The sequence below is a fragment of the Vitis riparia genome, chromosome 18, assembly GCF_004353265.1.
Source record: "Vitis riparia cultivar Riparia Gloire de Montpellier isolate 1030 chromosome 18, EGFV_Vit.rip_1.0, whole genome shotgun sequence".
In the NCBI taxonomy this organism is placed as follows: domain Eukaryota; kingdom Viridiplantae; phylum Streptophyta; class Magnoliopsida; order Vitales; family Vitaceae; genus Vitis; species Vitis riparia.
Genome location: NC_048448.1, coordinates 1,551,083 through 1,573,614, shown reverse-complemented (window position 1 = coordinate 1,573,614; position 22,532 = coordinate 1,551,083). Strand labels below are relative to the sequence as shown.

At 38.0% G+C, this 22,532-nt stretch overlaps 1 protein-coding gene across 1 annotated transcript; it reads left to right on the top strand.

The window, feature by feature from the left end:
• Nucleotides 1–1,658: 1,658 nt before the first annotated feature.
• LOC117906557 (DNA-directed RNA polymerase II subunit RPB1) lies at nucleotides 1,659–12,816 on the top strand. Its single transcript, XM_034819617.1, has 14 exons — nucleotides 1,659–1,950; nucleotides 2,165–2,428; nucleotides 5,956–6,255; nucleotides 6,363–6,521; nucleotides 6,802–6,963; nucleotides 7,082–7,302; nucleotides 7,387–7,528; nucleotides 7,608–7,943; nucleotides 8,089–8,375; nucleotides 8,475–8,733; nucleotides 8,845–11,948; nucleotides 12,066–12,137; nucleotides 12,237–12,290; nucleotides 12,390–12,816. Exons 1-14 carry the CDS (start codon nucleotides 1,867–1,869, stop codon nucleotides 12,490–12,492), a joined length of 5,547 nt encoding a protein of 1,848 aa, XP_034675508.1. The 5' UTR covers nucleotides 1,659–1,866; the 3' UTR covers nucleotides 12,493–12,816.
• The last annotated feature ends 9,716 nt before the right edge of the window (nucleotides 12,817–22,532 follow it).

Below are 22,532 nucleotides of genomic sequence, written 5' to 3'. Positions count from 1 at the left end.
TTCTTAAAACAATAAAATTTAGAACCTTAAAAAATTATTACGAAACTCAAACTAATCATTAGACACAATTTTGGGTTGATCGATCAAACTATTGATTTGATTCATTAACTGATTGTTGGAGGTCAAATATCAACTCAGATCTCGATAAAGACTTTACCTCAACCAACTAAACACATGCTATTGAAAGTCAAAAGTGACAAAATAACTCTTGATTGGTTGAGTTCAAATGACTTAAGTAGTTCTTTACACCTTCAATCGATTATACTGTAAAAGTATTTTAATAGCTCGATTTGAAGTATAAAACCTTCAACAACTTATGTTTAGTTTATTAAACCTCTTATGATAAGTTTAAAAAATATTTGGCTTGAGGTTTTAATTGAAAACATGAAATCATTCATTTAGAAAAGAATTGAAACAATTTAACACTTGGATGGTTTTTTTTTTTGGTTGTGCTTTAAGTACAAATAAAATGCATAATTTTAGTGCACTAACAACCTTTGATATTCCCTTTAAAGTTTTCTTACCTTTTTTTTTTTAAACTTGATTTTATCTTTGTGATTTGTCATTTTAAAAATATTTTTACCTAAATACACTTAATATAAAATATTAATTTCAAACCTTGTGTTATCATCAAAATCAACACTAACCAAATAGTGGTTTCACAACTAGTTCATTTTTTAATTTAACATATATTTTTGTAGGTTCACGACTTGTTACTTGATAGTTGACTTGTTCATTTACTAGTTTATTTAGAAGTCAATCTATTCATTTGACTTTTCAAGATTTTGTAAAAAGCTTAATTTTTAACTAAAAAACAGTGGGAAAATTGCAAACCCTTCTAAACATTGATTACCCTTATTAAAGGTGATTTTTATTTAAGAATATATTCCTATAAATTTTAAAAATTTTAAGTTGCACTATAAAAATATAATTAAGTGGATATATATATATATATATTTAAAGATTTAACATATACTTTTATAGTTTTAACATACAAATTTTCAAGATTTTGCAAAGAATTTAATTTTTTAGCTCAAAAAATGTTGGAAAAACTGGTTAAACAAAATATATTAAACATGAGTTATATTATCTAAAGGTGATTTTTATTTAAATATATTTTATATAATTTTAAAAAAATTTAAGACAAGTATAAATTCAAATGAATAAATTTTTATATTTTAAAACAAATAATATTCAATCCACTAAATCTAAGTTTAGGTTTATGTTTCTCGAAGGTTTTAAGAATAGTAAACAATATTAAGATTTTTTTTATTTCTTTATATTTGCTTATATTTTCGAAAAATATATAAAAAAAAAAATCACATTTTTCTTCCTTCTACTTGTACTTTTTTTTTTTTTTTTCTTTCATGTTTTCCCTCGTCTTTTGCTTGTAACCAAACACAGCGTTAATAACTCGTTAAATCTTGGATTTTTTTTTTTTTTTCCTCTATGTAACCTTTTCTTCATTGCTGCGAGGAAAGTGTCATTGCCAAAAGACACCCCGATGCCATCCGTTTTCTAGAGGGTGTTTTGGGTATTTACAGAAACATACTGGCTTGTGCGCACCCTGCGCACTTTTGCGGATACGCCCCTAGGGCCTGATATCAGTCTATAAATACCCCTCATACCTCACCAATTAGGATTCTAGAGTCTCTCGCGAAAACGCGATCTCCAGAATGAGAGAGAGGCGGTGTGAGCGAGGAGTCCGCTGCTAGTGAAATTGGACTGTGACTTCTACAAGCGCAAAACCAACACATAAAATCGAAAATCGAAGCACAGTTCGTTGGCGATCAAAGCCTTGCCCTCACCGAACATCTGACAAACCCTAATTTATATTTTATCTGAAGCATAAACCGATCTGTAGCCATGGATATGCGATTCCCGTACTCTCCGGCAGAGGTCGCCAAAGTCCGCATGGTTCAGTTTGGCATACTCAGTCCCGATGAAATCGTAACCTCTCGCTGCCCAATTACTTTCCATTCTTTTTCCGTTTGGTTTTCAGGGAATTATAGAAAAAATAAAAGAAAAAAAAATGGAATTTTATGACAGTTTATTCGGCTTCAACCCTAGAGACTGCGCTTATTGTTTCTATTCGCGGCAGCCAGACCAGAAATTAGGGTTTCATAGGCTTAGGTTTTAATCGCGTGTTTTCGTTTCTCTGCAGAGACAAATGTCGGTTGTACAGATCGAGCACAGTGAGACAACAGAGAGAGGAAAGCCGAAGCCAGGAGGGCTGAGCGATCCTCGGCTCGGTACAATTGACAGAAAGATGAAGTGCGAGACCTGCACAGCGAACATGGCCGAATGTCCTGGGCATTTCGGTCACCTAGAACTTGCTAAACCTATGTTCCACATCGGGTTTATGAAAACTGTCCTCAGTATTATGCGGTGTGTTTGCTTCAATTGTTCGAAAATCCTCGCAGATGAGGTAGTTTTCCCCTTAATTTAGTTGCGCATAAATGAACTATCTTCAACTTCTTACTGGGTTACTGTTTTTTAAAGTCAGGATTATGGTTTCTCTTTGTAACTTAGCTGACACGCTTAGAGGGTTTCTCTCTAACTTGGAATTGAAGTGGTGAATTGGTTAACAAAGTTGACTTAGATGACGTGCTTAGGGGGTTCCACTCTCACTTGGATTGAAGCGGTGAATTGGTTGGTGGAGTTGAGATTCGTTTTCTCCAACTTAACTCTAATAATAGCAATCAAATTCCTATTTCTCATAGTTTTTGGTTATGCATTCTTCAAATTTAGGTTCATTAGTTTTGCATGATTAAGCTTGAAGTTTGCCAATAGAGCTAACTGAAAATGTGAAATGGATATCTAAATCCAAATTTGCCAACATGAAATCCTTAAGTAAAAGAAAGCAAAATATTCGGTTCTTTCCTTGATAAATCTCACTTGTATAAGAACAAGTCGTGTCACCTGCATCAGATTTGAATTCCATTTTTTAATTGGTGAAGAGCTAGGTCATTCACTCCTTCACTGTAAAAGCGTGATGCGATGCATTAGGCCTGTAAGGCATAGAATGTCTACCAGCTCCTATTCAATCACTGATGGGAAGGGCTTCACCATGAGAAGTTGAAAGATCAAATTTGCACTTCAGGAATGTTTTTCTTGATTAGTTTAGAGATTAAGAGTGCTAGAATCAGTGTTGTTAAAAGCAAAAGGCGATACCAAGGTGATAAGACTCCTTTTAGCCTAAGGCGAAAAGCTAAAAACAAGGTGATAGCCTGGCTACAGTAAGACTCTAAAAAATAAACATATGGTTAATTATTCAATATTTAACCAATATAAGTGTTGTCTCCAACAATCAACACTATTAATTTTGTATCCCTTATGGTGTCTTATAAAATTAATAAAATAGTAATAATTATTTAAAGTGTTAAATATTATATCCTACATCATAAAAAACATCATATTGTTTAGAGAAATTCATCTTATCTAAATGCATATTCTAATTTTCCATACATCTAAAAATCAACATAAAAAATGAAATAAGCGAATGAACATTTAAGAGAAGCTTTAGTCCATCAAGACTAGATTGATATTCCTTTATAGCTCATTATTACTATTATTGATAATTTAATATTTCATTTTATACTTTGTTTAATTTAAAGATAGATTGAATTAAATTACAATTTAAGTATGTTTAATCTTATCCTATGGTCAAAGATGATCGTCTTTATGCCTCGGCCTTATCCTAAGGCGATGAGCTATGCGTCGTCTCTTTGAAGCCGCTTTGCTTGAGTCTTCAAGATGCGATTTTTATCTACCTCGTCTGACCTAGTGGCTTAGGTGACCTAGATGATCACCTTTGATAACATTGGCTAGAATTAATGTTAGAGGATCTCTTTATCTACCCTTTGGGAGGGAGCATTTTGCTGCCATGGAGACTGGTTCCATGGCTTTGTTAAATGATTGAACTTGAGTAAATCTGAAAGGATTTTTTATGATATACACATGATAACACTACATATGCATAAGTATATGCATGCATATAAAAATGCTGTTTAAGGCAACATTCATGTGACATTAAGCTCTTGTCCTTATTTAGAAATGAATTCTTTTAAACTTGCAAATTCAGGACAAAATCTATATCATAAGGACTGTATACTCTGTTGATATTCTTTTAGGTTTCTTATTTTGACTAAACTAGAACTTCCATGTTGATAGCTTTTATGGTTTGTTATCTCTGTTCCTTCGTCTCCACTAACAATAATTTATATTCAAATATTGCCTGCCAAAACCAAAAAAGAGGATTGGGACCCATTATTTGATGTTTCTCATTCAGCACTTGTAGCTTGATTAGATGACTTTTAGGATTTCCATTCACACATGGAAATTTGTTTGAAATTAAAATTGCTGAAACGATAAAATCACGATGATTTTGGTGTGGCTGATCAAATAAGTGGAACCTGTTGCATGCCTGGTTCTGTCCTTTATGTGGTAATGATTTAGGGGATTTAAAGTTTAAGGTAGTTTTTATCTAGTAACATGGAAGCCAGATGTTTCAAAACAAAGACCTACTTTCCCATGGGAAGGTTGTAGTTTTAAGAACTTTCCCAACTTACAGAATTCTACTCTTGGATTTTTTATTTTTTTCTCCCTCCTGCTACTTATAAATTGGTTGGATATGTAATAGATGCATCTTGAGCTGTTCGATTTAACAGCTGGCCCACCCTTTAATTAGAATTATAAAGTAAAGAATTAATCAATAATGTATGTTGTAGTCTGGCTACACGCTGGTGTACTAGATGCAAAAAAAAAAAAAAGCATGTTAATGAAGGCGCGCCCATACAAAATGGTGCTCAATTGTGTATGCATGATGTATACAAGCCACACCTAGAGAAAAGAAAAAAACAAAACACATAAACCATTTTGCATTTCCCAACTAATATGTTCTACCCCTTCAGAATCTTGTTATTGCATTCATACTAGTCAGTTCAGAACAGATATGATGGAATCAGCCTTAAAACCAACCATCTTAAGTTGAGCACCCACAAATGCCCCATGCTAGCAAAGTAATACCTCTCTAACCGAACATGGGAAAGCCCAAGACTTTCCTACTAGAGAGAACCACAGCTCAGAAACACATTCACAATGGATGAGTAACATGTTTTGCAAACTCGGATTTATGTTTACAGAGACAACATGTTAGATCACAATTTTAGTTTTGAAATCATGAAACAGCCACCTGCAAGGGCTATCTACAAATCAGAAGACAAAGGAGGTGCTAAAGGCTTTAACCTTGTCCCTATATAAGGAAACCATGTTACCTGTCATTAGCACAAAGTGCTATCCTTGTTTGCTTTCTTCTGTTTTAATATTTGAACCTTTATGTGTGTGTGTGTGTGTATTCAATAAAAAACAGATGTTTTAGTGCTTTTATAAAACAAGCATGCATGCATGACGGATATGTGTAACTATGCGTGAGTGCACTACCTAATAGAGTATTTAACTTTGACATTTTTGCTGCTGCTTCCCTCTTATCTTGTTAATTAGATCTAGCATATACAAGGAGTATATGGTAAATGTATCAGGAGATTAGATCTATTATCATTATTATTATTATTTTGTCTTCTAATTAAATAGTAAGTGGTTATGCTGCTGGCCAGTTGCCTTCCTTTTTCATGATCCTTTCTGTTTCTCTTTCGTCTAAACCATAATGATTGAAATTGAAGAAGTTGAAAGAGATTGTCCTCATTAGCAGCTGCCAACCTTATTATGTAATTCCGATAAGACTTTAGTTTCTCTGATTTAGTTTTATTATTTAGAAAGTTAATTTTTTTTTTTTAAATGGCAGCTTCTGTGTCATTGGTTAAGGTTGCTCCTAACTTACATTAAATTTACTTCTCATGAAGTTATTTTAAATCCCTCTGATTTTATCCTATTTAATATTCTTTATCTGTATGTTCCCTTGTTTCCTGTCTTCTTATTTGGTTATGAATTTTGTAGGAGGATCACAAGTTTAAGCAAGCCCAGAAAATCAGAAATCCCAAAAATAGACTAAAGAAAATTTTGGATGCCTGTAAGAACAAAAGCAAATGTGAAGGTGGTGACGAAATTGAGACACAAGCTCTAGATTCTGATGAACCAGTTAAAAAGAGTCGAGGAGGTTGCGGTGCTCAGCAACCAAAGCTTACTATTGAAGGTATGAAAATGATTGCTGAATACAAGATTCAAAGGAAGAAAAATGATGACCCAGAACAACTTCCTGAACCTGTTGAAAGAAAACAGCAGCTTTCTGCTGAAAGGGTAACTCATTCTGCAAACACTTCTTACATTTTTCTCATCCTTTCATCTCTCCGTGCTTCTTGGCCTACCATTTCAGTTAAGATTAATATCCTGTTAAATTCATGCAGGTGCTTAATGTCTTGAAGAGAATAAGCGATGAAGACTGCATTTTGTTGGGACTAAATCCCAAATATGCTCGTCCAGATTGGATGATTTTGCAAGTGCTCCCGATTCCACCACCTCCAGTGAGGCCATCTGTAATGATGGATACTTCATCACGGAGTGAGGCAAGCCTTTCTGTGCTGTTGTAACTTGAGAGTTCCTGTCTCTATAATCCAAGAGTTGTATATGTTCTTGTTCTTATTATTATCATTTATTATTATTGTTGTTGTTGTTGTTATTGTTATTTTTTTCTGTTTCTCCAGAGGATGAGGTTCTAGTAAATGATAGGTTAAAGTTGTCAATGTGGTTATGGGTGATGTTATCAAAATGAAATTCTATTCCTAATCTTACAAATAAAATGTTGGACTCTAACATCCTGATCTTCTATGTATATTCTTGAACCAGGATGACTTAACCCATCAGTTGGCAATGATCATTAGGCATAATGAGAATCTGAGGAGACAGGAGAGAAATGGGGCTCCTGCACACATAATCTCAGAATTTGCACAGCTACTGCAGTTTCATGTGGCTACATATTTTGATAATGAGCTTCCTGGACAACCTAGGGTAAGTCAACATTTTTTTTTTGATAGGCAAAACAAGGTAAAGCCTAGTTTAAGACTGCCATGTATGTATGCTTCCAGTCACTTATTGGCATTGATCCAAGTTCTTGCTTACTGTTCAGGCTACACAGAGGTCTGGCCGCCCTATTAAATCTATATGCAGTCGGCTTAAGGCTAAGGAGGGTAGGATCAGAGGAAACCTGATGGGGAAACGTGTAGACTTCTCAGCTCGGACTGTTATCACACCTGATCCTACTATTAACATCGATGAACTGGGAGTACCATGGAGTATTGCTTTAAATTTAACTTATCCAGAAACTGTGACTCCTTACAACATTGAAAGGTCAAGACCTCTAGATAAACTTTATTTGGTTTTATCCCCTATATGTTTGGCTCTCTTGTCCTAAAGTATGACTTATGTTGCCAGGTTGAAGGAGCTTGTGGAATATGGACCCCATCCTCCACCTGGTAAAACTGGTGCCAAGTATATCATAAGGGAAGATGGTCAGAGGCTTGATCTCCGATATTTGAAGAAAAGTAGCGATCATCACCTGGAACTTGGATACAAGGTGACTCCTCTTCTGTTTTGAATTATTCTTGATTAGGTTTCTCATCTTTCACCTTAATGTACTGAAATCTTGTTTTCAGGTGGAGCGACACTTAAATGATGGGGATTTTGTTCTCTTCAATAGACAGCCAAGTCTGCATAAAATGTCTATTATGGGGCATAGAATCAAGATCATGCCATACTCAACCTTCCGGTTGAATTTGTCTGTTACATCCCCATATAATGCAGATTTTGATGGAGATGAAATGAATATGCATGTTCCTCAGTCATTTGAAACAAGAGCAGAGGTTTTGGAGCTGATGATGGTCCCTAAATGCATTGTGTCACCTCAATCAAATCGACCAGTTATGGGTATCGTCCAGGATACACTTTTGGGTTGCCGCAAGATCACTAAGAGAGATACCTTCATTGAGAAGGTGGGGACTGGATGATGATGATTAATAATAATAATAAGCATTATTATTATTGGCTATTTGTTTCTGTGCTAATCTCACTCCAAGTTCCTAAGCCTATAACATTTTTCCCCTTTATTAATTTGTTTATTTATTTATTCCTTCATAGGATGTTTTTATGAATATCTTGATGTGGTGGGAGGATTTTGATGGGAAAATACCTGCACCGGCAATCTTGAAGCCTAGACCACTATGGACAGGAAAGCAAGTGTTCAATCTTATCATTCCTAAGCAGATAAATCTTTTGAGAACATCGGCCTGGCACTCAGAATCTGAAACTGGCTTCATAACTCCTGGAGATACTCAAGTTCGAATAGAGAAAGGGGAGCTTCTTGCTGGCACTCTTTGCAAGAAAACCCTTGGGACATCCACTGGAAGTCTTATACATGTAATTTGGTATGTTTATGCAAACAACTCAGACTGTTTTCAGTTTCTATTCCTGTAAATCTGCACTTCATAAATTAGGCTACCATCTTTTGTGTGTGTATGTAACAGGGAGGAGGTTGGCCCAGATGCTGCTCGCAAGTTCTTGGGACACACTCAGTGGCTTGTTAACTATTGGCTTTTGCAGAATGGTTTTAGCATTGGCATTGGAGACACAATTGCTGATGCAGCAACCATGGAAAAGATTAATGAAACTATATCTAAAGCCAAGAATGAAGTGAAAGAACTTATTAGGGCTGCCCAAGAAAGACAGTTAGAAGCGGAGCCTGGGCGGACTATGATGGAATCATTTGAGAACAGAGTGAACCAGGTGCAGGAACTATATGAATTTTTTCTTTCTAAATATCTGCACCACCTCCTTCCTACCTCTCTCCCCCTGCTGCTTTCTGTTAGTTTTACTAACACATTCCTCCTAATTCAGGTGTTGAATAAAGCCCGTGATGATGCAGGAAGTAGTGCTCAGAAGAGCTTGTCAGAAAGTAACAATCTCAAGGCAATGGTTACTGCTGGGTCAAAAGGAAGTTTTATCAACATATCACAGATGACTGCTTGTGTGGGACAGCAGAATGTTGAGGGTAAGCGAATCCCATATGGCTTCATAGATCGAACGCTTCCCCATTTCACCAAAGATGACTACGGACCTGAAAGTCGAGGATTTGTCGAAAACTCTTATCTGCGTGGGTTGACCCCTCAAGAATTCTTTTTTCATGCTATGGGTGGTAGGGAAGGTTTGATTGATACTGCAGTCAAAACTTCTGAGACTGGATATATCCAGAGGCGGCTTGTGAAGGCTATGGAAGATATTATGGTCAAATATGATGGTACTGTTAGGAACTCATTGGGGGATGTTATCCAGTTTTTGTATGGTGAAGATGGTATGGATGCAGTGTGGATTGAAACACAGAAGCTGGATTCACTTAAAATGAAGAAGGGTGAATTTGATAGAGTGTTCAAATATGAGATTGATGATGAGAATTGGAATCCAAGCTACATGTTGCCAGAACATGTTGAGGATCTGAAAACCATTAGGGAGTTCCGTAATGTGTTTGATGCTGAAGTTCAGAAACTTGAGGCAGATCGATTCCAACTTGGAACGGAGATTGCTACCACCGGTGATAATTCTTGGCCTATGCCTGTGAATTTAAAGAGGCTCATCTGGAATGCACAAAAAACATTTAAAGTTGACTTGAGAAGGCCTTCTGATATGCATCCCATGGAGATTGTGGAAGCTGTTGATAAGCTTCAGGAGAGGCTGAAGGTTGTTCCTGGTGATGATTTGATCAGCATGGAAGCTCAGAAAAATGCCACCCTCTTCTTTAATATACTGCTTCGTAGCACATTCGCCAGTAAGAGGGTGTTAAAGGAATACAGGCTCACTCGGGAAGCATTTGAGTGGGTTATTGGTGAGATAGAATCACGCTTCCTGCAGTCGCTTGTCGCCCCTGGAGAAATGATTGGTTGCGTTGCTGCCCAGTCCATTGGTGAGCCTGCAACACAGATGACCCTGAACACTTTCCACTACGCTGGTGTGAGTGCCAAGAATGTCACTCTTGGTGTTCCCAGGTTGAGGGAAATTATTAATGTGGCTAAAAAAATAAAAACCCCATCTCTCTCTGTCTACTTGAAGCCTGACGTTAGCAAAACCAAGGAGAGAGCAAAGAATGTCCAATGTGCTTTGGAATACACTACCTTGCGGAGTGTAACACAAGCTACTGAGGTATGGTATGATCCAGATCCCATGAGCACCATTATAGAGGAGGATGTTGATTTTGTCAAGTCCTATTATGAAATGCCTGATGAAGAAGTTGCTCCAGAGAAAATTTCTCCCTGGCTACTCCGTATAGAGCTGAATCGGGAGATGATGGTTGATAAGAAGTTGAGCATGGCTGACATTGCTGAAAAGATTAATCTTGAGTTTGATGATGATTTAACCTGCATTTTTAATGATGACAATGCTGAGAAATTGATTCTACGCATCCGCATTATGAATGATGAGGCTCCTAAGGGAGAGTTGCAGGATGAATCTGCTGAAGATGATGTTTTCCTCAAGAAGATTGAGAGTAACATGCTGACAGAAATGGCCCTTCGAGGCATCCCAGATATTAACAAGGTGTTTATTAAATCTGGTAAAGTGAATAAGTTTGATGAGAGTGAGGGTTTTAAGCCAGAGGTGGAATGGATGCTTGATACTGAAGGTGTCAATCTTTTAGCTGTTATGTGTCATGAAGATGTTGATGCTAGGAGGACAACTAGTAATCACTTGATTGAAGTAATTGAAGTTCTTGGAATTGAGGCGGTTCGTCGGTCCCTGTTAGATGAGTTGCGAGTGGTCATTTCATTCGATGGATCTTATGTAAATTACAGGCACTTGGCTATTCTGTGTGATACCATGACATACCGCGGTCACTTGATGGCCATCACGCGTCATGGTATCAATCGGAATGATACTGGGCCAATGATGAGATGCTCATTTGAAGAGACAGTGGACATCCTTCTTGATGCTGCTGTCTATGCTGAAACTGATTTTTTGAGGGGTGTTACAGAAAATATCATGTTAGGTCAGCTGGCACCCATTGGTACAGGAGATTGTGCCCTGTACCTAAATGATCAGATGCTTCAGCATGCTATAGAACTTCAGCTCCCAAGTTATATGGAAGGTTTGGATTTTGGCATGACACCTTCCCGTTCACCAATCACGGGTACTCCATATCATGATGGCATGATGTCACCAAATTACTTGCTGAGCCCAAATCTTCGTCTGTCACCAATTACAGATGCACAATTTTCTCCTTATGTTGGGGGCATGGCATTCTCTCCTACATCTTCACCGGGTTACAGTCCATCTTCTCCAGGATATAGTCCATCATCTCCTGGTTATAGCCCTACTTCTCCTGGCTACAGTCCAACCTCCCCAGGATACAGCCCCACTTCACCTGGTTACAGCCCTACCTCACCTACGTACAGTCCCAGCTCTCCTGGATATAGTCCAACAAGTCCTGCATATTCTCCCACAAGTCCATCTTACTCCCCAACCTCACCCAGCTACAGCCCCACATCCCCCAGCTACAGCCCCACATCTCCCAGTTACAGTCCTACATCTCCAAGCTACAGTCCTACTTCTCCAAGTTACAGTCCAACTTCTCCTGTCTACAGCCCAACATCACCCTCATACAGCCCCACTTCTCCTGCATACAGCCCCACTTCTCCTGCTTACAGCCCCACCTCACCTTCCTATAGCCCAACCTCACCTTCCTATAGCCCGACCTCACCATCCTATAGCCCGACCTCACCTTCTTATAGTCCAACCTCTCCATCATACAGCCCCACCTCTCCGGCATATAGCCCCACCTCTCCTGGTTACAGTCCAACTTCTCCTAGCTACAGTCCCACCTCTCCAAGCTACAGCCCTACATCACCTAGTTATAATCCTTCCTCGGCAAAATACAGCCCATCACTGGCATATTCTCCCAGCAGTCCAAGACTATCTCCATCAAGCCCTTACAGTCCGACATCACCAAATTACAGGTAAATGTTGATCTACCGTCTTTTGGATTTGATTAAGTTCTTTGACTTATATTGTTTCAGTTTACCCCTGCTTAATATGGGTTTTGCATAATTAATCATTTCTTCCTATTCTTGCAGTCCAACATCACCATCATATTCACCTACATCTCCCTCTTATTCACCTGCAAGTCCAACATACAGCCCTACCAGGTACTGTTGTTTCCCATAATTCTTTGTGTAGCTTTGAGCACTGATGCATGCTGTAATTTGGTAGATCCTCATTTCCCTAGCCTATGTTAATTTTTACAGCCCTTACAATTCTGGTGTGAGCCCGGATTACAGCCCAAGCTCTCCACAGTACAGGTAAGTGAAACTTTATTTTTTGGGTTTAGTACATGTTCTTTATGTGCTTTTGCTATGCTCATGGTGCTAAACTGAACCTGAACCCTTACGACTGTGCAGTCCAAGTGCGGGTTATTCACCAAGTGCACCTGGTTACTCGCCATCTTCTACCAGCCAGTACACTCCGCAAATGAGCAATAAGGATAATGGGAGTCCTCAGTAGATCATACACGTGCATGGTGGAAGATTTTGCTTTTCTTCAGAAGTCAATCTTATTCTAGTAGGTTCTGCTCTGCAGATTGGAAGGAGAGCCATTTTCTAAAGAGACTTTTGTAGGGGTGGACAAATTTCTGTATGATAATATATTGTATCATGGGACACATTTTTTATGGTGTAACTTCGTGCATTGTTGTGAACTCTCGATATAATTGTTTTGATGTATTTTGCAGAGGAAAATGATATGGTGGAGGTGCCGTATCTTCAAAATGTAGTTTCAGAATTGATCTTATAAATGAATCTTAACGATAAGAATTACATTCTGCGATCATGTTTCGAGTGGAGGGTATATTAATTATTGACAGATTGTTGTTACCACAGAAAGTTCGGAGGAACTCTTACCTCCCATGAGAAGGAAATCTTAGCAGCAAGTGTGGTGCCTCTCCTTCCAATCAAAATAAGTATGGTTCTTAATGACTTGAATGTCTAGGATATTATCATTAGGTTATTCTTAGTTAGTATGGTGCTTGTAAAGGAATCTAAAGAAAGCTCAGTTTTGTTCTAATAAATATTGATAAATTTCCTATTTTAAAACAATATTATCAATATTGTTCAATAAAATAAGCAATTATTAACATTAGTTATGAAAGAAAAAAGCATCTTTACTTTCTACTTTCTAATTACAAATAATCTTAAAAATATATTAATCAGACCATCCCTTTTACATAAAATAAATAAAGAATAATTTTTTTTCATATTCAATCACCAAGACATGACAATAAAGATCTGTTTTGACACATTCGGCCCAAATACTCTTTCATAACTTATCTTGCTCAAATTTTCCTTCATATCCAAAGTAATACGATCTCACTTTTGGCCAGTCGCCATCATACTATGTAGATTCCTCCAGTTCACAGGTCACCAAAAGTAGTTGATTTGATGATTCATATATGCCAATAAGATCGCTTATCAGTGAAAAAGGGCAGCGGTTCACTTCTGTTATGCTCCAATAGCTCTAAATTAAAATGATGAATTCCTATAACCACATCTAAAACAGGGAGGAACGGCTTTCCCAGGGAATCCAGAACTCCAGACTCCTGTCACAGCACCATTAAAAAAGATGTGGTTATACTTATACCATCATAACAGCAAAATGGCAAAATTCTTAAAAATAATTATCAATTATTTTAAAAATAAAGTTCTGTTTGAGAATTTAAATATAAAAAATAATTTTTTGACTTTTTTTTCATGAAAATATGTGATCTTATCTATGCAGAAATAAAAGCATAGTCAGGAGTAAAAGCATGCCACCGTAGCCTGATTCAGAAATAAAACGAAGCATAGTAGAATTCTATGCTTCATTTTATTCGACGAACTGTCCAAATCCGTCACTGAGTGGACATATTCAACATGCAACTAGAATTCTACAAGTGATTCTAAATTCACCGTTGCCGAATGTTGATGCTCCAAATCAACAGGAAATAACTCTTCCAGTAAAACCAATAATGAGCAGAAACATTGCAGGCTCATTCAGGAAATTAAATATGAAAATGCAAACCATGGGGTGAGATACGCATGCTGATCTCCAAGGCCTACAAGAAGACAAGACCCTGCCTTGGCAATCCTACCACAATTTACAAGAAGACAACAGAAATTATGCTAAGTAAATTCATGCAGGACAAAACAATTGGTTAACCTATACTATGCCTTTACTTCTTGGTATCAAAAGCTGTCCAGGATGCAGCCCCTTTGGTGTTATACTGTTATCCGAGCAGACTATAATGCAAAGCAGGGGAAAAAGGAAATGATTTGAAGGAAATGTTAAAGATTAAAGATCTGCTTCTTAGCACCAAAAGCAGTCCAGGTTGAAGCCCCTTTGGTATCTGAGCAGACCATGACGCAAAGCAGAGGAAAAAAGGAAATGAATAGAAGGAAATGGTTGATAGTGTTAGTAAAAAATATAAAATAAAGGAGTTTCACTACAACAGTCAACAAAAGATACCAACAGCAAGTAAATTACTATCAATTGAATAACTGGAGAACTTACTGGAGATGATCAAAGGAATGAAAAGAAAGAATGAAGAGATGAGAAGCCATAAAAAAACCACTGCAACTTCAGGGAAGACGAAGGAAAACCATAAAAATCCATTTTAACTTGAGGGAAGAAGAAAAGCTTAAAAACCTTAAAATCTGATCTAGCTACAAATAATTATATACTACTTTATACATTTACAAATAATCTGATCTAGCTACAAACCTATACATTTACAAGGGCCTGTAATCCCATCTCAATCATTATATAAATAACATCCCTGACCAGAAGGCTTATGGTTTGCCCTGGTTTGACACAGTGACAGGGCATAGTATTGGATCAGAAATCCGTGTCCAGTTTGGGCCCAATCAAGGCATACTTCTGGAATCCAATTCTAAACTGATTAATGCCTGTCTGATTGCCAACCTGGAACAACTTTCTTTAGCCAAAAGATTCCTGTTCAAATTCAGGACAATTGTGTCCACAGATGGGGGTCAAAAACCCTTAACCTGGACCTCAAGAAACTAAGGTGCTAAGTGGCCTCTAAAGAGTAACTGGTTGTCCTTCTCTGCAATCCTATAAAGCATTGAGGCCACTGTTTAGATCTTCTCTCTCTCTCTCTCTTTCTTTCCTTCCAAAACATCCAAGCCCATGAAGGGGAAAAAATGCTTCCATGATGGTTTACCTCAAGTGCTAAAAGACTTCACTCAAAACCAAGAGTAATCTTTGATGGGAAACCAAACTACCCCATTATAGACAACAAACAATATCATTACAAAAAGAGGTTTCTGATAGGCCCCCAATACGTTTATGTGTATACCAGAAAAGGGAAGAGAAATGTACTGCCACCTGGCAGTTAGTTGTAACAGTCTGAGTATAGGTTAGGTAACAATCCAGATATGGGCTAGGATGGTTTTAAAATAGGAAAAGGAGGGAATTAGGGTTATGGAATGTTCTGTGAATCTGGTAGGAGAGTGATAGTCTCTCGAATAGCTATCTGAGTATCAGTTGGGTCTTTTGTTTTTTGCAATTCTTGAAATACAATAATAATTCTCCATTAGATACCTATCAATTTGGTATCAAAGCATCGATTCAGATGGCTCAGAAAAAGAATGAAGGTCAGGTGGATTCTCTAGAGAAGGAAGTTGGAGAAATCAGAGAGGAGATGCAATGCTTACCGGGAATGGAAAAGACGGTGATGGACCTAGCCCAGAACGTAATGCGAGTTCTGCAGTCGCTGGAAGAGACACACAAGGCGGTGGCGGCGTTGTCATCGGGGGTGGGGTCACGACGATTGCTCCTCAACAAGAAGAACATGCAAAATGGATCCCTGGAGTTGGGGAAACCAATGGGGGTTGGATGGCAGCCGCGATGAGTTTAGATGGGGACACACTCTCTTGGTACCAATGGAATGATTTGAGGGAGGCGTTTGGGAGTTGGGAAAATTTGAAGAGGCGGTTGTTGCTTCGCTTTCGTCCGACTCAAGAAGGGAGCCTTTGTGAGCAATTTCTGGCAGTGCGACAACAGGGGATAGTGGCAGCATACCGACGGGAATTTGAGATTCTAGTGACTCCCTTGAAAGGGATTTCTAAGGAGGTAATGGAAAACACGTTTATGAATGGGCTGCTTCCTGAGATACGAGCTGAGTTACGTCTTCTGAAACCATATGGGTTGGGCCACTTGATGGAAATGGCCCAACGGGTTGAAGATAGGAATTTAACCCTGAGGGCGGCCCGTGAACCATAGGACCCAAAGAGCACCAAAATGTTGTCATCTGCAAATCGAGGTGATTGGAAGATTGGGGAAAATTTTCAGACTAAGGTAGTGGCTGTTAGCGAAAAGACGATGAACCAACGACATGAGATTCCAATAAAGAGACTTCAAAGGGGTTCTGTTTTAAGTGTGATGAAAAGTTCTCACTTGGTCATTGCTGTAAGAAAAAATTAAGGGTTTTATTTGTGCACGAAGATGAGAAGGAGGAGGATAATCAGTTTGACGACAGAGCAACCGAAGAACCTTCACTCATCGAGCTAAAAGACGCTGTGGAATTATCTCTAAATTCCGTGGTCGGTTTAACTACGCTAGTGACTATGAAGATCAAAGGGACGATCGGGCCAAAAGAGGTAATCATCCTTGTAGACAGTGGGACTACCCACAATTTTTTATCCCTTGATTTGGTTCAACAATTAGAACTTCCATTAGCTACAACAACCAGTTATGGGGTAATGATGGGAACCGGGATATCCGTGAAAGGAAAGGGCATTTGTGGGGAAGTTTGTATTTTGATGCAGGGGCTTACTGTAGTGGAAGACTTTCTTCCACTTGAATTAGGGAACACTGATGTAATTCTGGGAATGCCTTGGGTGGGGACTTTAGGAGATGTGAAAGTAAATTGGAAGATGCTAACAAGGAAGATCAAAATAGGGAAGGTAGTGATAGTGTTAAAGGGAGACCCAAGCCTTAGTCGGACTGAGGTGTCTCTTAAAGCAATGGCTAGAGCACTGCAGCACCATAGCCAAGGGGTATAGGTGGAACTTTGTTAGACTTCCACCACTTCGGATTTGAGTGAAGGAGTACAAGAGGTCCCGAAAACAGTCAAAGAAGTGTTAGCTCAATATCAGCGAATTTTTGGGCCAATAACAAGGTTACCACCAAGTCGTGATATTGACCATGCCATTCAATTAATTCCAGGAGCATCTCCGGTTAACATCCGTCCTTACTGGTATCCACATATTCTAAAGAATGAAATAGAGAGATTGGTACAAGAGATGCTTGAGGCAGGAATTGATCGGCTTAGTTTAAGCCCATTTTCTAGTCCAGTGTTGTTGGTTAAAAAAAAAAAATGGAGGATGGAGGTTTTGTATAGATTACCATGCTCTCAACAAAGTTACAATCCCGGATCGGTTTCCCATTCTAGTGATCGATGAGTTACTCGACGAACTTCAAGGAGCGACCATTTTTTCCAAACTAGACCTCAAATCGGGCTACCACCAAATTCGAGTCCGACAACAAGATGTCCACAAAACGGCATTTCACACCCATGAAGGTCACTATGAGTTCTTGGTGATGCCTTTTGGACTAACCAATGAACTAACGACTTTCCAATCATTAATGAACCGTATAATTCGGCCACACCTTCGGAAATTTGTGCTAGTATTTTTTGATGACATATTGGTTTACAACAAGGACTTGAAGAAGCATTGTGATCATTTGCAAAGTGTGTTGTCCATTCTGGCGAACCACTAACTGCACGTCAATGGAAAGAAATGTCTCTTTGCTAAACCGCAGCTCGAATACTTGGGCCATTTGGTTTCTACCAAGGGGGTTGCTGCTGACCCCAACAAGATTTCAGCCATGGTAGAGTGGCCCATACCCAAATCCCTTAAAGAATTACGAGGATTTCTCGAACTGATTAAATACTACTGTCGATTTGTCAAGGGATATGGAGTTATTTCTTGGTCCCTTACTCAACAACTCAAAAAAAATGCTTTTAATTGGAACTCAGAGGCTGAGGCTGCCTTCCAAAAATTGAAAACAGCTATGACAACAATTCCAGTTTTGGCTTTGCCCAACTTCAGTCAACTTTTCATTGTAGAGACAGATGCCTCGGGATATGGTTTGGGTGCCGTTTTGATGCAAAGTCAAAGATCAGTGGCTTATTTTAGCCAAGTCCTCTCAGCAAGAGAGCGACAAAAGTTCGTATATGAAAGAGAGTTGATGGCTATTGTCTTAGCAGTTTAGAAGTGGCGTCACTACCTGCTTGGTCGCCACTTTATTGTGCGAATGGATCAAAGTAGTTTGAAGTTTCTACTAGAGTAAAGAGTGGTGAATGAGTCGTACCAAAAGTGGGTCGCAAAGCTGTTTGGGTATGATTTTGAAATTCAGTTTCAGCCTGGATTGAAGAATAAAGCAGCTGACGCCTTATCTCACATCCCCATTTCTATGGAGTTAGCTATCCTCATGGTTCCTAGTCGCTTAGACACTTCGTTGATTAGTTCACAAGTCGAAACTGACCCACACCTTGCTAAGATTCGGCAGAGGCTGTTGGTTGATCCAGATGCTTATCCTCGGTATTCTTTGGACCATGGCATTCTCCTCTACAAGGGGCGCCTAGTTCTTCCCAAGGCCTCACCTCTTGTTCCAGCACTTCTTCAAGAGGGCCATGCTAGTATGGTTGGAGGGCATTTCGGGTTCTTGCGGACTTACAAACGACTCACACGAGATTTTTTTTTGGGTTGGCATGAAGAATGACATCAAAGAATTTGTGAAAAAATGTCTAGTATGCCAACAAAATAAGACCCTAACTTTGTCACCTGTTGAATTACTACAACCACTGTCCATTCCAGAAAAAATATGAGATGATGTGACAATGGACTTTATTGAGGGGCTTCCTAAGTGTGAGGGTTATAACTCCATTTTAGTTGTTGTGGATCAATTGAGCAAATATGTTCACTTCTCCCTGCTCAAGCATCATTTCACAGCTCAAACGGTGGCTGCTGTCTTTGTTCGTGATGTTGTCAAATTACATGGAATTCCCTGTTCCATTATTAGTGATTGTGACAAAGTATTTCTTAGTCGATTTTGGACGGAGCTATTCGGTTGCAGGGTACTTCTCCCCGCCATAGTACCGCATATCATACAGAAGTGGTCAACCGTTGTGTGGAGACATACCTTTGATGTTTCTCATATAACAAGCCTAAACGTTGGTCTACATGGCTGCCATGGGCAGAATACTGGTAAAATTATACATTCCACTCCACTAATATGACACCGTTTCAAGCAGTTTACGGGCAAGACCCACCACCGTTGCTACGTTATGGATCAGATTCCATCTCTGTTTTTTTGGCAGTGGAACGGTTATTGCAAGAGCGTGATCTAATTCTAAACGAACTGAAGGACCATCTCTGTTGTGCCCAATCCAAAATGAAGTCATCTGCAAATGCCCATCGTTGTGTAGTTCAATTTGAAGTTGAGGATTTTGTCTATCTAAGACTTCGTCTGTAGCGTCTTCGTTCCCTTGCCACGCGACCCAATGAGAAGCTCTCCCCACGATATTTTGGCCCTTACAAGGTGGTGCAGCAAATTGGTCCAATAGCGTACAAATTAAAGCTTCCTTCTTCTGCAACTATTCATCCAGTGTTTCATGTTTCGCAGCTCAAGCAGGCTCTTGGTTCAGCTGATTTATGTCGGCCACTTTCCCCTATTCTTGCTGACAATTTGGAATGGCTTGTGGAGCCTGATCAAGTCTTAGATATTTGCCAATCTTCCAATAACAATCAGCCTGATATTGAAGTACTTATTCAGTGGAAAGGACTTCCTCAGTTTGAAGCTTCATGGGAATTAACTGACACAATTAAAGAACACTTTCCTGACTTCCACCTTGAGGACAAGGTGTCTCTCATTTAGGGGGGTAATGATAGGCCTCCAATACGTTATGTGTATACCAGAAAAGGGAAGAGAAATGTATTGCCACCTGGCAGTTAGTTGTAACAATCTGAGTATAGGTTAGGTAACAATTCGAATATGAGTTGGGACGGTTTTAAAATAGGAAAATGAGGGAATTAAGGTTATGGAATGTTTTGTGAATCTGGTAGGAGAGTGATAGCCTCTCGAATAGCTATCTGAGTATCAGTTGGGTCTTTTGTTTCTTGCAATTCTTGAAATACAATAATAATTCTCCATTAGATACCTATCAGTTTCCTTCTTCACTTCTAACCAGATTTTATATATCAAGTATTGACTTCCCAAAGGGCAAATCCAACATGTCTATTAGGTGATCCTCTCTTGATGGGTACACCAACTAAAATCATCAGAAAAATAAGAGCAGTATTAACTTGATCACATCTTCTTCACAACCAAATGCATATAAGAAAGGCTGACCCTATTGTCAATCCCTTCCATTATACCAAATGCCCATCATTAGCTACTCGCCCTCCATAACCTTATTTGATAAATCATAGTCCCCATAACTGGTAAAGATCAAGGATACATTGAGTTGCATCTAGTTGTTGTCAAAGGTAAAAGCCAATTTGAAGGTGATAAGGAGCCTACTTTGCCTGAGCCAAAAGACATAAAGTAAGGCATTAGTTTGAGCAAAGTAAGGTTATAAAAAGTACGTGTATATTTTTACCTACTTATTGGAATACAAAAACGAAACATACATTATCCTTACCATCATTATCATAATACCATTTAACAATTAACAAAAACAAATTTTCATTCCTTGAATTTAGTTGTCTTGTGGAATTAAAAAAATGATACTAATATAATCATATTTAGGTTGGCAATTTTGCTCCAAAAATCATTGGTTTGAAATTACTTCACTTCCACTAAGACTCATGCATGTCATGTTTGAGTTGAAGACTTATAAACATTAGGTAAGTATTTTCTAAATTTGACTTTAGGACAAAGTAATGACATGATTAAATGCATATTTTAGTCATAATTGAGCTAGAAAGACAAACAAATGACACTTGAAAGCAACTTGGAGTGATCAAGCGGAGTTTACACACAAAATGAGGATAAGATGGACTGGACACTTGAACATTCAACAAGGAGTGCTCAAGTGCCCAGTAGTGTTCAAGTTTTACCCAAAAGGGCACTTAAGTGCTCTACAATTTTTGCCTTGAAATTTTTAAAAAGAATTTACATAAATGAATTTACATAAATTTCCTATTTTTCTAAAAGAAAAGGCTTTTCTAATCTATACAACTAAAAATTTAGGGTTTTGGTATAAAAATAAATTAAAAATAATATTTTACGGAGTCCTAGAAAAATTATTCATAATTATTTTGCCTTGGTTCTAAAATTCTTAATTAAGATTTGTCCATGAAAATCTTTAGAAGTCCTCTCCAGGAGAAAAGATTGAGGTTGAGAATTTGATTCACCAAGCTTTAATATGGTTTTGAGGTAAGTCAATGAGGAACATGGTGGGTATGTTGTGTCTCGAACATTAAAAAGAAATGTACGCATTGGTTAATATACATCTTGAGAGGTAGGTAGCATTCAAACTAGATAAATTTGTGTACTCTTCTTTTATATTTAATGGATTATTATTGTCATTGATAGACTCGTGGTTTTTATATTTGCAAAGGTTTCAAACAAAACTTTCTAGATGGTATTCTTTGTATATTTGGTGTTAAATAAGCAATGGTTTTTATATATTTCATTATCAATGTGCTTACATTTAGTACAAGTCTTTGTATTTCCAACTTGTCCTACACTAAGCCAAAACATCCTCCATATTAAGCAATCATCATCAAATAATAAATCATTTTTTGCATATCTGGTAGGGTTTTTCATCTATTTTCTCTACCATCCACTCATTACTTTCATCCTATGTTACATGTGCTAGATGTTGGTGTAGGGTGTGGGATGTAGTTGTAAGTGTTGATCTAGATGTCCAATATTTCACAACCCCTAATTTTAATAAGAATCCAATGATTATGTTTTGGCTATTATAATCCATGCAACCAGAAAATAACCAAAACCTATCTTTTCTTTCCTACCGCCAAAGAAATTTGGGATGTAGTATCCTATACCTATTCAAATGTCTATGATGACTCAAATACATGTTGAAGGTCAAGATTCATAATATGAAGTAGGAGGCGTCCTCAGTGATAGAATATTACAACAAAATCAACAAGTCTTTGGCTAGAAGTGGATCATTATCAGAATTTCAAGATGGAATGTAGTATTGATGCAACCAAATTATTGAAAATGATGGAAAGAGAATGGATATTCGATTTCTTCGAAGGGCTAAATCTAAAATTGAACCAGGTAAGGAATCAAATTCTCAAAAAAAAAAAAATATTAACTTTTCTTAATGATGCTTTTTCTATTATGAGAAGTGAAGCAACACAAATAATTGTGATGATGGAAAAACTTGTTTTAGAAAATTTGGCCTCGACTATTCCTAAAACCAATCTTGCAAAAGAATAACATGAAAGGAGGAAATTCAATGAAAAATGGTGGGAAATGAGAAAAAGCTAGTATAAACAGAATCAGGGTCCTAC

What these genes read in the sequence shown, in the direction of transcription:
- LOC117906557 (XM_034819617.1), top strand. Translation starts at nt 1,867, where the DNA reads ATGGATATGCGATTCCCGTACTCTCCGGCAGAGGTCGCCAAAGTCCGC. An exon ending in ACTCCTTACAACATTGAAAG is followed by an intron (nt 7,303 to 7,386) that starts GTCAAGACCTCT and finishes TTATGTTGCCAG; the next exon opens with GTTGAAGGAGCTTGTGGAAT. An exon ending in CCAACATACAGCCCTACCAG is followed by an intron (nt 12,138 to 12,236) that starts GTACTGTTGTTT and finishes TAATTTTTACAG; the next exon opens with CCCTTACAATTCTGGTGTGA.